At 38.8% G+C, this 17,332-nt stretch overlaps 2 protein-coding genes across 5 annotated transcripts; one reads left to right on the top strand and one right to left on the bottom strand.

Moving 5' to 3' along the window:
• Positions 1-564: 564 nt before the first annotated feature.
• LOC103984962 (uncharacterized) lies at positions 565-6,999 on the bottom strand. Of its 4 annotated transcripts, none has more exons than XM_009402553.3 (4): positions 6,511-6,999; positions 4,079-5,700; positions 3,402-3,546; positions 565-1,419 (listed from the first exon to the last, which is right to left on the bottom strand). In XM_009402553.3, the coding sequence occupies exons 2-4, from the start codon at positions 5,696-5,698 to the stop codon at positions 824-826; spliced, it is 2,361 nt and encodes a 786-aa protein (XP_009400828.2). In that variant the 5' UTR covers positions 5,699-5,700; positions 6,511-6,999; the 3' UTR covers positions 565-823. The 4 variants fall into 4 exon arrangements, with proteins under 4 accessions (XP_009400828.2, XP_009400829.2, XP_065039115.1 ...); XM_009402554.3 differs by having other exon boundaries at positions 4,079-5,658; XM_065183043.1 differs by having other exon boundaries at positions 6,605-6,999.
• Positions 7,000-12,399: 5,400 nt separating this feature from the next.
• Positions 12,400-17,118, top strand: LOC135673766 (probable E3 ubiquitin-protein ligase LOG2). The gene is made up of 3 exons (XM_065183040.1): positions 12,400-13,168; positions 15,055-15,559; positions 16,760-17,118. Exons 1-3 carry the CDS (start codon positions 12,615-12,617, stop codon positions 16,898-16,900), a joined length of 1,200 nt encoding a protein of 399 aa, XP_065039112.1. The 5' UTR covers positions 12,400-12,614; the 3' UTR covers positions 16,901-17,118.
• Positions 17,119-17,332: the final 214 nt, after the last annotated feature.

The following is a 17,332-nucleotide window of genomic DNA, read 5'->3' as shown; positions in this document are numbered from 1 at the left end:
CGAAAGGGTCACTCAAACATTTGCATCGACACTGACACAAATGCTTGCATCTGTATCAGCACTGATGCAAATGCAAAGTATCGACATCGAGCATCATTCTCTCCCATTGTCTCACCTCTCACCGTCGTTCTTTCTCATCCACCACAATCACTCACGACCGTCAACGTCATCATCGTCTGTCACCACAAAAAATATAATTAGAATGTTAAAATTATCTTTTTACCCATTATTTTCGTACTTTCATTAATAAAATCAATAACGTTAAGATAAATAAAATTAAATATTTCATTATAACTACAAGAATTTTAATATAATTTTTTTAAATAAATCTAACTAGATAAAGTAATCTATAATTAGTCACGGGCCAGACAACATAATTTTCAGTCTGCACTCCACTACATTATAAGAACAGCAACATTCTTAGAAAAAGATGTTAACGTTTGCTGCAAGTGACACAACACAAACTTGTCTACTAACCCCAGTTTCAGCTAGGCATTCGATATGCTCGAATCATGATGGATAGTTCAGGCTATGTTCATCAAGCAACAACCTGGACAATTCCAGTGAAGCACAATTCCAGACACCTAGTTTTAGTGCACTTACAACTTTAATGTAAGGACAATGTTACCTATTTCATATGTAACAGTGAAAATACCTACCTCTCCAGTCCACTAGATTAGCTCAACTATGTTAACATTGGTAAGTTTTTTTTTTTCTTTACAACATGCCCTTCTCAGCTCACAAATCTCTCAAATATGTACATGAGAATATGTAGCATTAGAAGTTTTAGAAACTCTAACTCGATGTGGAACTTCAGTCACTCCTAAATGATGGTCATATCACCGGCAGCTCCTATTGGGTCCAACAAGCCTATCTGCCCCTCAAAAAGTGACTGGTTCTTCTGCTCATCAGCACCTGCAATTGGATGGTCAGCTTCAACCGCCAACTCCATTGCCTCAGCAGCAGATCCATCATCCTTCGACTCCTCAGAACTCCCTTCCAACCATTGTGACATGACATTCATGGGATTCTGCTTTGTCTTGCCCTCCTCGTTACAGGGTTCAGGACTTGTCAACTCGGAATCCAACAGTCTAAAGCCACAAGCAAGTTTTGATTTGGCCACAGAGGATCTTATCCTTGCTTCAATGGCATTGATCAGTGATGTTGCTGCCTTGGGGGAGATTACACGGGCACCGCAGGCAACAGCAGTTGCATGCACCTCAGGGTTGGGACCTGCATATGGCTTAGGATGTAATGGATTTCCTCGTGATGGAAGCAGAGCCACTGTGCTACTCTTGCTTGCTAGCTGAGGACTTCCATCCTGTGATTGTCTGCAAAATTCCACAGGCCCAGCAGAAACAGACAATGCTTCAATTGGAGTAGCTAAAAGAGCATAAGAGGTGCCTGGCCCTGGGGTTCCTGTCTCAGCAATCGTTTAAAGTTCAAATAATCTATCACATTTTAAGAAACAAAACTTCCACTGAAACTTGTTGCTCTAATTTAAACTTTGATCAGATAAACATAAAAAAACAGAATCTTACAATCAGAAAATAGAGATACACATTTGAGAAAGCTGCTAATGGCATCTTGTACAACTTGTAAACTGATTAGCTTTTACTCACTCTTGCTACCATTCTAGCCTGATTAACTTGGAATCATGGATTGACACCAAAACCATCATAACAATATGAAAGGGCTCCACATTCGCTTAGTTTTATGGTCCTAGGATTCTTGCTTGGATTATATTTTAGAGGGCAAAGACACAAGACTGCTACAAATAAAATGCCACCTGCTATCAAGTCAGTTCTCATGTGGTAGACGAAACAGATACCTTTTTTTTTGTTTTATTCTAAAATAATTTTAGTTAAGTTGGGAGATTTTACAAAATTCACAAACCATGAAAATGAAAGTTCCACCTCTGCGCCACAAGTAACATGTTTCCATTATTGTGAATGCTCTTTTTATTACCTGCTTTATCCTTTCATGATATTTTACATTAGTCCCTGATGATCATACCTTGAGTTAGACCTGATGACCATACCTTGAGCTAGAATCACTATTATTCTCCCGGTTCTAATTCTAGCGAAAATTGCTAGCTATTGTCAAATAAAATATTACATGCATGAATTGACTCAGAATTTTGTATGTGTCATTCAGGGAAATCAATCTTATTTTTTATAAGGCTAATTTCTGTATCTTCATGTTCCCGGTTAAGATGTTCAGTAGAAACACAACATTCACAAAAGATACAAAAGGCAAAGAAAATATTGACCCTTTTTTTATTAAGAAGTTATCCAGAAACAAATCATCTCACTTCACAACTCTTTCCAATACACAACCAGAGGCTGATGCAGTGCCGAGTGTGTGCCAACATATACGGTTGATATTGTATCCAGGTCAGTTCCATTGCTGTAACATGCTGACTGACATATCCTATATCACATCATTGGTATGGGAATTAACAAAAAAAATCCTTCAAAGAGATTATTTTCACAGCAGATGTTGAATTAAGAATTTAAAAGTCCAATCAACTTGAAGTTACAGTTACATTTTCCAAAGAAATGATGCCGAGCAAGTATGACTATATAAAGAATGAAATAAGGTTATAAGACTGAAACTTGAGTAGGAAGTATTTATTAAGTCTCTCAACACTTCTTGTATTTGTGATAAAAGTCAAATGTCAAGGCCGCTTTTAAGAATGGGCAAAGAACCAAGTACTACAATGTTGCTGGTTTTAATGTTCCTATGATGGGCATAAACTTCAAAATCTATGTGTGTGTGTGTGTGTGTGTGTGTGTGTGTGTGTGTATGTGTATATGTATATATATACACATATGCATTTACATATGCATATGGATATAGATATACATATATATATGTATGCATGCATGTCTATGTATACATATGTCTACATGTATATACATGTATATATATACACAGCATCCTTGATACATGTTTTGTCATTGCAACTAGACAGAAACAGGAAATTATAGACAAAACAACATGAAGCCATCTTATTTACTGCAAATCAAATAGTTACAATGTAGAGTATACACTCCAGGTTATTGCAAAAAGAGGATGATAATTTATGAAAGACAAGTGGTTATCATGTTCAAATAGAGGTAAATACTTGTGTGCAAAATCAAGATATACTGGTAGATACAGAACAACAAAGAATGTATACAGTAGTTATGGAATAAAAAGCTATTACTTATATGGTGCTGTAAAATTTGAAAACTATGGAGAATTATTTACATTCAGTTTAATTCAGTAAATCTAGATCTCATTTTTGATATTTTAAAGTAATTTCCTCATAACAATAAAGGAAGATACATATCACATTGGTAATCTATCTTCAGGATTACATATACACAGAAAGCTAGAAAAGATGATATAGCTACCTGCACAAGTTTCTGCAATGCTTCCAACCACAGGCATATAAACTGTCACTGGAAGTGCAGGATAGCCAAGCTTTACTTCAGAGGAACCCATGCTGATTTTCTTACCACTAGACTGAGTTGTACTAGATAAGCCAGCTCCATTTTTCTGCAAATTTAATAGGTTAAATTGTCATGAGATGTAAGCAGCAGGAATAGGAACAAAACTGGAAATAAAGACAGAGGGAAAGAAGCTACGCTGACATTGTAATAGCATTATGATTTTACAATAATACACAAGTCCTCACAAGAAAAAAGATGAAAGTTAGATGGAGGGACAAGTTATTATATACCATGAAAACATGGTAGGTTGCTATTGTTAAAACTACTTTGATGGAAAATTATTCAATTATATTATCAAGATTCTCCACAAGATAAGCTTAAAGAATGAGATTAAAAAACAATAGTGAAGCTACTCCAGATTCTATGCCATTAAAGTGAAATTTTCTCTTGTTACAGGCTATAATCTCAAGCATTTATTAGTTGATTTTATGATTGACAAAATTTACAACAGTTGCTTCAATTTTTACAAATCAGCAAGTTTTTGACTTAATAGTTATAGTAAATAATGCATATTCAGAGAAAAAGGCATCTATAAAACAAAAGTGCATCATAGAAATGCTATGGTCAATGAAGAAAACCTGAGACTTCTGGTGAGATTTAGCTATCTCAGGGGCTGTATCTAGTTTATGTAGCTCCACTTTCTCTTCTTCTGGCAAATCAGAGCCTTCTGAATCACTTCCAAACAACCTTTCTGGAAACAGTATGGTGGTATTATTTGACTGTTTGCATACAGTATTAGGGTTGGTTATGTTCACTGTTTGGATGGGCTGGGTTCCATGTAAACAGTCTGCAGTAACATTAAAAACGAATGGAGCCTCAGTAGAACAAGTAGATGAATTTGAATCAGTCAGGAAACCAGAGGGTAAAAGCACAAAATTAACAGGCTGTTTCTGAGGCTTGAGTTCCCGTGCCTTATCCTGAGATTGCAAATTATGAAATGATTTGACTTGGACCAAAGAACCAATGCTACTTTCTGTGGAAACAAGAAATGCTTGTCTGGTTCTACCACTAGCAACTCCTGTTTGTGCCGTTATTCCGGCATTCCTTTTCGCTGCAGCAACCTTCTCTGCAGCCTCCTTTAGAGAAGCCATTGCCACATTGTAAGTGTGTTCGGTGGTTGCACCTTCTTGTGCATATTTAATTGCTTCATAGCATAACTGGTTGTACAGAACAGTTAGGGATTCTTGAGAGTTGCCTTTTGTACCAGTAGAAAACCGATCAATTTCCGTCTCGTTAGACACTCTACCAGTCCCTTGTGAATTGCTGAATTTTCCAGCATGACAGGGATCCTTCTTTGAAGGTGGCAAAACATGGTTATGTTCTTTCTCAAATTTTGTTACCACCCACTTTCCAGACATCTTCTTTACTATGATCATAGCCTTACAACCTATCCTCGTTATCATTCTGGGGCGCTTAACTTTTCCCTCCTCTGTTATCTCCTTCTTTGCACGATCTTCACGGAAACCCTCCTTTGAGCACACTATCTGTCGAGAAATGATTGAATTATCACGTCTTGAACGGCAGTACCTACTAATACGTGCACGAAAACCCATGCTCCTAGCGTAAGAAATGTAGAATAACTTTGCAGCCTCTTCAGACTCAAATTCCATTCCCTCAAATGGTTCTTGGACAGAATCTCCTTCAGTGATGCACACTTTCTCTACCAACTCATCATCCTTGTGCACTGTCCTATTTTCTACCTTCCTTGGAGGCACTGGACCATGGTTATGGTCCTTGATGAACTTAGTAACAATCCATTTCCCTATGTCTATTTTTTTTATCATGATCATCGCTTTGCAACCAACTCTCGTGGCCACTCTTTGTGGGTTTCTTTGCTCACCATAAAGACTTTCATTAGCACGAATTTCACGGAAACCCTCCCTGGAACAAACAATTCTACGGGAAATAATAGAGTTATCACGCCTTGAACGGGTGTACCTGCTGATGCGGACACAAAAACCCACATGCCTAGCATATAGACCGTAAAATGTTTTTGCTGCTTCTTCAGATCCAAACTCCATTCCCACGTATGGTTCCAGGATCATATCACCTTGAGATGAAACTATCCTTCCTTCATCTAGCGTTAAAATCATTTTGGTGTCTTCATCTAGAGAGGTAATGATATCCATGTGGTCCAACGAAACTTCTGCTTTCACATCTTCAAATTCAATATGGTGATTGATTAGCTCATCGTCCATTCCTAAAGGACATTTCCAAAAAATATTCTGTTGAACTAAATGAAACAGCAAGCTTAAGAACGCAGAAAATTAGACACCTTCATCAGGAAAAGACAATAATTAGTGCAAGGGCCTACACCAAGTGAGCCCTAATGCAACTACACTTACACCTTTGTCTATACGGAGAATGTGATTTCAGTCACTGAACTTGATCTAATAAAAGCATTACTGTACCATACCAAATTCTTGAAAAAAGAAGATATTATAGTCAACTACGGAAGCACCTGAGTAGAGCAACCAAATCTTCTCCGTAAAGAAAGAGAAAGAGGAAAGAATTGCAGACTCCCTCCTGATCATCATTTAGTAATGGAATGACATATTAGGGTTTGCATGTCTCATGCAGTGTCAGTATACCACACATGATATCACTGATTATTATACGACATTATACATCAGCAGGTGGCTCACTCAGCACGAGAAATGCAGCAGGGCAGTAACGCAACAGGGGAAACCCCTTTCTAGTGCACGACAACAACTACCTACAGTAACTATTCAAACCCCCCAAAAAGATGAACACATTCCGGACCAACCCGACGGGTCCTCAAAATTTGGAAGGATTCACGGGCAAAACACATTGATCACATCTACGCAAAAAACAGAGCAAACTTCCAAGCAGGAACGAAGCATATCAGGGGGGACACACGAAAAAAGGCCGACTTTTGCCAAGTTGACAATCTTTGATCGCGCTTTAGACAGAAAAACACGCTCGTAGGTGAAGATTCGCCGGCCTCGAAAGAAGAAAAGAAGAAAAAAGGGAAATCAGGACGGATTACCTGTGGAAGTCTACTTCGGCTACTGCACCGAAGGAGCTAAGGAAGCCAATCCATGAAGCGAGGCAAGAGGCAGGGACGGGGATCAGAACCTCACCTCAATATCCATTTTGCACCGGGAGAAGGGAGGGAATTCTTGGAGAGAGGCCGCGTTAGAGCAGCGGGAGAAAGGTGGAAGGAGCCACTTCAGGGGCCATTAGGGCTTCGTTCGGGTGGAGGAGAGAGGTCTCTTCGAGACGAAGGGGAGAGGAAGAAGAGGGAGAGCGGAGCATGAAATGGACGGTGGGGGAGTGGGCGCGACGGCGATCTCGATAAAGTGGTCACGGATGGATGATGGCGTGGGGCCCGCGCATCATGAGGACGCTGCGGGCACGCCCAACGGGGAGGGAGGGTGGCAGCGGGGGAACGGAGGGGCGTGCGGCGCTTTCGCATCCTCACGGTCTCCACGATGCTTGGTCGCTGGTGGTGGTGGTGGTGGTGGGTGATGGGAATGGTGGTGGGCTGCCGTGCACCAACATAACGCAGGTGGGAGGGGCCGCTTGGGCCGGCCGGTCAGAGACTTGCAGGGTTGGGATTAGTAAAAAAATATTTATCATTATAAATTTCTTGTTGAATCTTGAATTTAGATTATAAAATTAATTAATAATTTTACGATATTTTTATTGATATAAGTGATATAAAAAATATTTTGATTAAAGATTCGAACCCCATAAGATCAAATGCCGAATCGAAAAATCAATCATCGTGTTAAAAAATTATTGAGTCGGGAATTGAACATTGAATTGAAAGATTGATCAATGTGTTGGAAGACTCGACGAAACATCGAACGTTTCGTCACAATGTATTAGAAGAGTTATTATTGTGTCAAAGTTTTAGTCAAAATGATTATAGGTCAAAGGAGATTGTTATCGGCTTGGAATAGAACTCATGTATTATCATTCGGTTTAAAGTTGGGTTGGCCCATATTTGGGCAAACACTTTGGGCATCTTATTGGTCCAAACACTTGGCCTTGTATTACTCTAAGATTAGAGTACTATCAACTTGATGATATCATCGCTTGTCTGCAATGATAGTATCATATAAGGTAGTGCCGATAATTTTATCTAGTTAAATAAATTCGACTCATGTCAAAATTTATGATGGTAATATTATTAGTATTCTGAAATCATAAATTATGACTCCACTTTTGTGTTATTTAGAGACATAGAAATCTCATTCCGGCTTTCCGGCCATTGAGTTTTGTAACTATTTATTTTAATCTTTACGAGTCTTCTCCATTTTTATTATAAATAATAGGGGTTTGGGTATAAAAATCTCCCCAAAAGAAAATTTATAAAAAGATTATTGACCTTAAATTATTGGAAGGATGATTGTTAGTTGTTAGGGGAAAAAGTCACTAACCTTTTAATCAACTCGACTTTGCCCAAACTCATATACACAGAAATGCTCGACGTATTTGTGACGAAGGAATATTGTGCTTCAAAAAGATTATGTGATAGCTCGAAGGTGAAATCGTCTAAGATGACTCTAAGGTGTATTTGAGATTGATCTGAGATGGATCCAAGGTAACTCTGAGATGGATCTGAGATAGCTTCTAAGGTGATTTCGAGATGGATTTGAGATAGCTTCGGTTGAAACATTGTACTCCTCGAAGTGTCATCTGCACGAAGACCAAGGTTGGGTGGTTTATTGGCCCGATCCCTCTAACGCTCAAATTAGCAAAAAGGCTTTCAAATATGTATTAGAGTAGTTTACCTAAGGAGTTACTTTTTTTCTTATTTAGGATACACTTTTATACCTTTGGAAGAGGAAAAAATAGTTTATGATTACTTTCTTTTGTTATAAACGGGGAAAATGGGGTTTAGGATTATCTTTCTTATCATGAAAGGAGAGAAGAGAGTTCACATTTCTCTTCTTTATCATAATAAAAGAGATGGAGGTTTACGTTTCTCTATTTTGATTCTCTAAACATGTAGGTGGATGAAGGGCAATGTGGATTTTGTGTGGTGATCGCATGGTATTGTACGTCCGTAGTCGATGAGTCGAGTGAATTATTATGAAGATAATAATTTACTGAGCCATAAGAAGTTTTAACATGTATGACTCATGGCCAGCTCGATATTGAGCCTAGAGGGTCACACATATATGGTAGGCATTGTGACAAGTATATGTTCGAATATGATATATCCGTCGGAGCCCCTATCTTATTAGATATTCAATAAGTCCATGAATTATTAGATCCTATGGATGAGATCCAATAATAGCCGATGAGAGATTATTGGATATAGATTCATTAATCTAAGAGGCTTGAGTAGTTGGATGGAGATCCAATACCCAATATGGTATGATCCGTTAGGGTTAAGTAGATAGAGAACCTATATAAATAGGAGGGAACCAAAGACCTGTAGGCCAGAGGCTTCCTAGTTCCCACCTTCTATTCTCTTATCTATTTCTCTTCCTCAAATAGCAAGTGTGGATTTTTTTAGTAGTGATTAGAGGAGTGTCGTCGTAGTCCTGCTGTGTGGATCATCTCCTATAGATCTACAGGGATTCAGGGATATACGATCTCCCTAGGTAACACAATTATTTCACACGTGGTTTTAAGTTTTGCAAGTTTTTACGCACCAATTTTTGCACAACGATGAATACGTTTTTGAGAAATTTGAGGTTTTTATTTTCTATTCTTCCGCTACACATGTGATGTCGCCCCTAGCTTTTAGAACGCATCAAAGTAAAGAATGTTAGCTAAGCTTTCTATGTCTATCATGACCTTTTTTACTCGGGCGTTGATCATTCTTACAAATACCATCAGGGCATCGTCATGGTTCGGATTGAGGTATTTTGATTCATTTGCCTTTGATATCTTTGAGTCATCTTCTAACCTTGGGACTTTCCGATGGTGGCTTGGGCATAAGCTTTATGATCTGAGATACTATCTTCTCTCAAAGTGAATACCCCAACAATGACATCGATCTGCTTCTCGATTGGGCCTCGAGGTCGAGGTGAAGGTTCTTGAGATCTTTGGATAAATTTTTCAAGGTGCCCTCAATGAATAAGCTCTTTGATTTACTTCTTCATATCTTGACAATCTTATGTGCCATGTCCATAGTCGCAATAGAAGCGATAATATTTAGATCTATTTCTCCTTTCTAGTGGGGTCTTATAAGAATCCTTTTTCTATTATCTGTGGGAAGACCTTGATTTTTAATATTTTAAGGGGGGTTAACACTCGGGACTCAAATGAGGCAACTCAAGTTAGTTAGGGCTTCTCCATCATTGTGACTTTGGAGTAGGGACTAATGGTGACCATTCTAGTCATGACCTTTTACATGTTTTCTAACGTTTACTAGAGACCGTCACATTAACTGCAATGAATTGATTAGCCCTCTATAGCACCTTGTGTAGGGTTGTTTGTGGTCTTTCAACTAATGACCAAAAAAGCCAAGAGGACCTTAGTCTCCTCGTGAAGACTTGAATCACAAGTGATAGATGGACTTTTTGTATATCTTGAATCTCATTAATGAATCGAGTGATGAAACTAGAGAGTGTCTCCTCCTTCCCTTGTCTAAGTCCACGTAATATGATAGCCGAAGGCTTCAGATGTATATTTCCTAAGAAGTAAAGTTTGAATTTCTTTGCTAACTGAGTAAAGGAGCTGATTGAGAATGGCTTTAAGTGAGTATATCATTTTTGCACCGAGGCTCTCAATGTTGTTGAAAATGCTCTGACACAATAAAGTGCTCGAAATTTGTTGGAAATGTTCGGCACAATAAAGTGCATGAAATACCTAAAGGGACATCCAAATGCAAAAGGCTACTATTCAACTGGGTTGATATTACCGTCAAAGGTTTTCAGTGATAGGAGGTAGAAGTTGGATGAGATCAGTTCCTCTTGAATGTGTTGTGTGAATAAGGATTGATCCAGAGTGATATCAATTGAACCCTCCTTCAATTGCTAGAATTCCCATCGTATTTCGTTTAAACGTTGATCTATTTGCCTTAGTCGATCCATTAAGGTGTTGTCCATTGAATTCACTGATCGAATCTCAAATTAAGTAGAGTGAAATGCTTGTATGGTGGTGCACTGAATTTTGCTATTGGGGAGTGGGAAACCTCCTCGACGAGCAATTATATAGATCTCGGGTTATCTTGATGTATTGGTATTGCATCTAGTATTGAGACTTCGAAATGTGTCGATGTTAGTGGTGATTGAGGTGTTGGTTGTAGCTAAGATGGCGATGTTATATGTTCGGCTATTTGAGGCAGGAGTAGGGCAATAACTTGTAATATGCTTGTAAGCATCTATATTTGATTGGTGAAGTTTATGAATACCTCAACGGGAACAAGTAGGTGGCTTGAGTGTCTTGTTGGCATCTGCGTCAAGGGGGACACATTTACTTGTAGGAGGAACGACAGTTATTCTTCATGAATAAAAGTGTTGGAGGTTAAAAGCGAGGCCTCCTTGTTGAAGTGTCCATTAAGGGGATGGGTATACGAACGTTTATGTGACATCGGGATTTCTTTCTAGTGTCAAACTATGAGGGGAAAAAGTCACTGACCTCTTAATCAACCCGACTTGGCCCAGACCCGTGTGCCTAGGAATGCCCAAGGTGTTTGTGACGAAGGAATGTCATGCTTTAAAAAGATTCTAAGGTAGCTCCGAAATAAACCTAAGATGGATCTAAAGTGGATCCGAGGTGACTCTAAGGTAGATCTGAGATATCTCCGAGATGGATCCAAGGTGGATCCGAGGTAACTTTGAGGTGGATCTAAGATAGCTTTTAAGGTGATTCCAAGGAGGATCTGAGATAGCTTCCGAGATGACTTCTAAGGTTCAAATATCCCACCAATACTTAAGTTAGCAAAAAGGCTTTCAAATATGTATTAAAATAGTTTACCTCAAGGATTTATCTTTCTCCTTATTTAGGACATACTTTTATACCTCGAGAAGATAGATTTTGATTACCTTCTTTTGTTATAAAAGAAGAAAAGAAGGTTTATGATTATCCTCCTTATGATTTTATATAATGATGATAACTTTTCTATCATCAATGAAAATTGATATTCTTAAGAATAGAACAATCGAGATGAACAAACCAAACTACCGTAAATCTTGTGACTCTATATCCTCGCATCCACGAGTTACTTTTGTCTATTTTAATTTTGATGTTTAGTTTTTAAATTAAAATTTTAAATTAAATTAAAATTTATACCATCACTAATTCACCATCTAGAGCTATAAAAAATAATAATTTAGCAAGCTTCAGTAGTATTTGAAATCAAAATAATAAATATGAAGAAAAAAATAACAGAATACTGTCATCTCTCAAAAATAATTCCCAATGGAGCTTATCAATAATTTATTAAATTTTCGAAATTAAGTTATACACCTAAAATACTAATTTAATATATTATTAAGATCCCATCTTAATTAACCCTCAATAAAAAATATTAATTAATATGATGTGCATATATTTTATGTTTCTTGGAGTTATGCGTATGGTTTCGATTCCTAATCCCTGCGGCACTAAGTGCCACGTCACCGAACTACTCATTACGGGAATCTCACAGGTGGCGGTTCCAAGGCGACAAGTAGCGGTCTCTCTCTCTCTCTCTCTCTCTCTCTCTCTCTTTCCTTCCTTCCTTCCTTTACGGTGAGTGCCGCGTAGGTCCCCCGCGCTTTTGGCGTCACGTCGCGGGCGCACCGACGACGCTGGGGACCTATATGTAAATAACTAGCGGTTTTGGGTTGAAGTATGAAACCTGAGACAGAGAGTGAAACGGCAGAGAAGCCTAAGATAAGGGGCTTTTTGCGAATTAGGATTAATTGCCGTGAACATTTTGCAAAAGTGCACTTGTGTTGGTGGAGCTTCACGCTACCTTCCATTATGTTGTGCCGCCTCCCAAAAAGAGGAGGTTCCCTCTACGTTATCGCCCCCCTTTGGTCGCTGTGTTCTCCGTGGGCTGAAAGAATTCTCCTAATTGGCGTCAGAATCGCTCGCACAACCCGATCTTTCTGTGATGCGAAGGTGCTTTGAGGTTATCTCTGCAAGGCCTCAAACTTTCTCGAGGTGAGGAGCTGATTCCCTTCGCCGTTTCATCGGGGAATGGGGAACACGGGAAGCCGCGCCGGCGGGGGCGGCGCTGGCCTTGTCGGTGGTCGGCGGAGGAACTCTGGACGTCACCACCATCACCACCACCATCCGCCTCCCTTCGGCCCCGCCCCTTCTCCACCGGCTCCGCAGCCGCAGCAGCCGCCGCCGGAGGTGACTGCCAACCGCTACGTGTTTGCCGCGGCGACCCCTTACCCGCCACAGTACCCTAACCCGAACCCCCCGCAGTACTTCCAGTACGGGTACTACCCGCCCCCGCCACCGGCGATGCCAGCGCCTCTCCCGGCGCCGTTCGACCACCACCACCGCGGAGGCGGAGGCGGGGCACACGTGGAGTACCCGGCCAACCACCCGGGGTGGGTTGGCACCGGGAGGTACCCGCCGTGTGTTCCTCCGCCACCTCCACCTCATTATGTCGAGCACCAGAAGGCCGTCACCATCAGGAACGATGTTAATATTAAGAAGGAGACCCTCAGGGTCGAGCCCGATGAGCAGAATTTTGGTCGGTTCCTCGTCGCTTTCACGTTCGACGCCACCGCCGCGGGAAGGTGATCGTATCTCTTCTTCCCTCTTCCTCTCTGCATTATATATATATATATATATATATATATATATATATATATATATATATATATATAAGAAATGTTTTTTCGTTCTTTTTTTATGTTGTGAGGTGATATTAAATGATTCCATTTTATGTTCTTGTAAAAGTTGAGTAGCATCCGTTTTATCCGAGGCATTAAAGTAAAAGAACAAAGACAAGTCTTCATGCTTTGGGCTTTGTAGGGAATCTCAATGGCTGGTTGATGATTATCTATCTTCAACAGTAAGATCTCGTCAAGTTTAAGCTGCTCTTGGTCGACAATTTAACTAGATGAGATTGTCTTTTTTCTTTTTTTGTGATTATAAGTATAGTCTTCTAGATTTTCCATGAGGATTGACTTGTCAATATTTCTTACTAAAAGAAAAAGAAAAGGAAAAGAAAAGCAAGACTTGTAGCTCATTCATGATTTTTAAGTACATAAACTGATGCAGATTAGGTTTCTTTTCCCTCTGCAATTATTCCTTGTTAGAGATTGAAATTAATAGTTCATCTCATAGAGTTCTGTCTCATGACCTTGCTGCATCAGGATATGCATAGAAACTTAATTGCTTGTTCCTATATTCACTGCTAGCCTACTTAATAGATGGATGAAGGAAAAAACAAAAGAAAAAAACAGATGGATGAAGGTGTAATATAAGCTAAAATCTTGGAAGTTGACACTTCAGAATAACCAATGTCAGTCCTCAATATTACTGGCCTGCTTGAGTACTGTGACCAATCTTTTATTATCTAAATAACAACTTCTTTAATGTAATTGGTGGGGTTCATGTGTCAACCATTCTGTGTGAGGCAATTTTGACATGTTCACAAGCTTTTGTACAAGTGTCGGAAATTATGTCGTTGGTACCACTTAAAAGGTTCACCAAAAGTCTGATCATAAGCTTGCTAATAATTGGGTGTTGAATGAGGATCTAAGTTGCTGCTGTATATGGCATTCCTATTGGTTGAATGTTCACAGTGACATCGACACAAGTTAAGACGTGTCCATAAAATTAAAGAAAAGGAAAAAAAAGAAGAAGAAAAGAATGCAACAGAATGACATAATATCGCAAGACTCCCATAAAAAATGAGAACACATAGGAAATCCTTAAATCCTAGTAAGTTATAAAATTATGCTTCGATAGGTAGGCATAGTTAGATTTAACAGTTCTGCAAGGAAATGAGCAATCAATTGAGATTCTTAAGGGAGAATTAAAAATAGTTAATACTTGAATTCTAGTATTAGCTATCTCCAGCCAATGATGCCCCAACACTTGTTACAAGGCTAATTAATGTGTCCTCTCACAGGGGCTACTGAAGCAAAAGCCTCACTCATGGAAGACAATATTAGGACTGAACCCATGCAACCACTTGAAAGAACCGGTTATATATGCTGTGTACTTGGTTCAGTTTGATTTTTGCTAATTCAAGAACAGACAATAAGAGATCTCATTTTGACTCCAGTTAGCATGGATCTGCTTGGTTTGAATGGAAGCGCATAAAAAAGACGACTAGTAGAGTCATGACTTGTTCTATTTCTTTATGATTTTTTCATGGAATGTGAGGTGACACATCCAAATCCTTAAACATTAATTATAGTCTTTCACAAACTGTGCTAAAGGATAAAGAGTAAAATTTTAATGTTGAGGATCTGGTTCATATGAAAACATTGCATACTGCTTTCTGCAGGTTTTTACACAAATAGGAACTGGCTAATTCAGTTTGATATTGCAAAATTTGTGGGGTTAGTGAGGATCGTTGAAGCCACAGATAATGACCAAAGATTGTGTTGCATATACTGCATAACATTCTATATACTAAAGCATTTGCTTTTGTACATTCTGTAAACAGCATCACTGTGTTCTTCTTTGCAAAAGAAGGTACAGCCTGCAACCTGACTGCAACAAGAGAGGACTTGCTTAAACCAGTCACAATATGTTTTAAGGAAGGTTTGGGTCAGAAGTTTAGACAACCATCTGGAACAGGAATTGACTTCTCAGTTTTTGATGGGGCTCAGTTGATAAAAGAGGGAGGAGAATTGGACTTATATCCCCTTGCTGTAAAAGCAGAAGCTTTTCCATCCAGCAATCAAGGGCCAGTTGATGAGAACTCAAATTTAGGAACCTCAAATTCACAGATTACACAGGCCCTCTTTGAGAAGAAAGAGAATGGTGAGTATCATGTTCGTGTGGTGAAGCAGATCTTGTGGGTCAATCAGACCAGATACGAGTTGCAGGAGATCTATGGCATAGGGAACTCGGTTGACAATGACACTGATGGGAATGACCCAGGGAAAGAATGTGTGATTTGTCTATCCGAACCACGGGATACCACGGTTCTCCCTTGCAGGCACATGGTAAGTCGAGTTATTCATTCTATAATAGTCCTTTTTATATGACATTGTTTATAGTGTAATTGTTCACCGTGTGATAGTTCCCAGAAAACTAACTAGGAAAGATAATTTTTATTTAGTTCAGATGATCAGTTGCTAGGTAGTTGATCATGTTAATAAGGAACTCATTGGTATTTAGTGACTTTGATTATCGGTGAAACTTCAATTCACCCTTTATGCCTTTGTATCTGCTATATTATGGATTATTTGTAGTAAAATCATGAACTCATGCATATGCTTTTTTCATGGCCAAAAATAAAATAAAATCTCTTCAAATCATATTGCTTACTTTTCTTACATAGTCTATACTTAAATTATCGATTTATAAAGCTAATGTCACAAGTATATGTGGGTGGCTTCATAGATTTTTTTTTTTTTTTTTTTACGTTGAAACTCTAATTAGGGTAATATCAATATCCAAACCACGAGCAGTCAAATTATTTTATTGTTTATAAAGATTTGTCTTCCTCGTGACACCTCTTGTGGTTGAAGCATATATAAGTCTCTTTTTAACAAGCGCATAGTATCCTAAACATTTTTTTCTAATTTTATTAGTTTGTTTAGATTATACCTAATTATTGTCATTCCATTGTTTCTAATAACCTCAAATATTCATCTTGATATTCTCATTTCAGCACTATGAACTTTTTATATTTTTCTTGTTATTCAATATTTTGACCCATTAAGTGTTGCCACTCTGTATTTAAATCTGCTTTAATTCTATGAATAATGTGTAAATTCATTCCTTCTAAATAATAAATCCAAGCCATGAGGTCTTGTTAGAGTGAGTTTCTACTTGGTCTGCTATCTACTAGTTGTGAAATTGATACTTGGATTCCAATGCATGTTTGACATTCTTATTTTCGACTCACAAAATTAACTATAAACAACAAATAAGTTATCAAAGATTCAGCCTAAAGGCCCTAACCACTGAGACCATACTGATGGTGGTCACTCATATAGCCTTGGGACATGTAAAAGTATGCATTCGTCGAGAGAAATGCCTCGAGGCTTCATGGTAAACCTTACTACAATATCTGACTTTCAACATGAGCATTTTTTTAATTTCACATGTTGGTAAACAAGCTTTTGAAGTTTGTGGAAGGATATGTCAGTTTTTTGATACAAAACCTCATAGGTTGCTCTGTTGGGGCTTTGTTGCAGTGCATGTGCAGTGAATGTGCAAAGGTTCTTAGATTCCAGACCCATCGGTGCCCGATATGCAGGCAGCCGGTGGAGCGACTATTGGAGATCAAGGTCAACGACAGATCCGAGCAGCAGCAGCAGCAAGAGGCCCAGGGTTGACATAGAAGTTGATTCAGCAGGTGGTGATGCATGGTTTTGTGAGTATTATAAGGATTGGCAATAAAGGTTGAATTCATATGAGTAATGTTGTTGACTGAAAGAGCAAACCAAATGTAAATTCCTGGCATCTGCTTGCTTTGGTGAGGAGTTCCTTACGAAAGACCATGTATGTATCAGATTGAAGGACATATGTATTCTGGTCTGTCTTCTTTTTCTTAGTAGCTTGCATGCCTTGTTGCATTTATTTTTTGTTTAGAAATAGTTTCTGGTTGTGTCAAACTACTAAGACAGCAAACAACCCAACCCCTCTACTACATGAAACATTTGACTCTTGCGCAACAGGTTCACCTTTTTAAGAGGCATGATCATGATATGAGTCATGATACTTTTGGCCCTCTTCATATCCGCATTAGGGAAATTTCCATGTATTGG

This window comes from Musa acuminata, chromosome BXJ1-5 (genome assembly GCF_036884655.1).
Source record: "Musa acuminata AAA Group cultivar baxijiao chromosome BXJ1-5, Cavendish_Baxijiao_AAA, whole genome shotgun sequence".
NCBI classification, from domain to species: domain Eukaryota; kingdom Viridiplantae; phylum Streptophyta; class Magnoliopsida; order Zingiberales; family Musaceae; genus Musa; species Musa acuminata.
This window is presented reverse-complemented; position numbering and strand designations above follow the sequence as displayed.

Excerpts from the sequence above, each read along its gene's own strand:
- LOC103984962 (XM_009402553.3), bottom strand. The coding sequence starts at position 5,698 with ATGGACGATGAGCTAATCAATCACCATATTGAATTTGAAGATGTGAAA. Across the intron at positions 3,547-4,078 it reads AATCTCACCAGAAGTCTCAG|AAAAATGGAGCTGGCTTATC; the intron begins GTTTTCTTCATT and ends TTAAATTTGCAG. Across the intron at positions 1,420-3,401 it reads CATTGCAGAAACTTGTGCAG|GAACCCCAGGGCCAGGCACC; the intron begins GTAGCTATATCA and ends TTGCTGAGACAG.
- LOC135673766 (XM_065183040.1), top strand. The coding sequence starts at position 12,615 with ATGGGGAACACGGGAAGCCGCGCCGGCGGGGGCGGCGCTGGCCTTGTC. Across the intron at positions 13,169-15,054 it reads GACGCCACCGCCGCGGGAAG|CATCACTGTGTTCTTCTTTG; the intron begins GTGATCGTATCT and ends TTCTGTAAACAG. Across the intron at positions 15,560-16,759 it reads TTCTCCCTTGCAGGCACATG|TGCATGTGCAGTGAATGTGC; the intron begins GTAAGTCGAGTT and ends GCTTTGTTGCAG.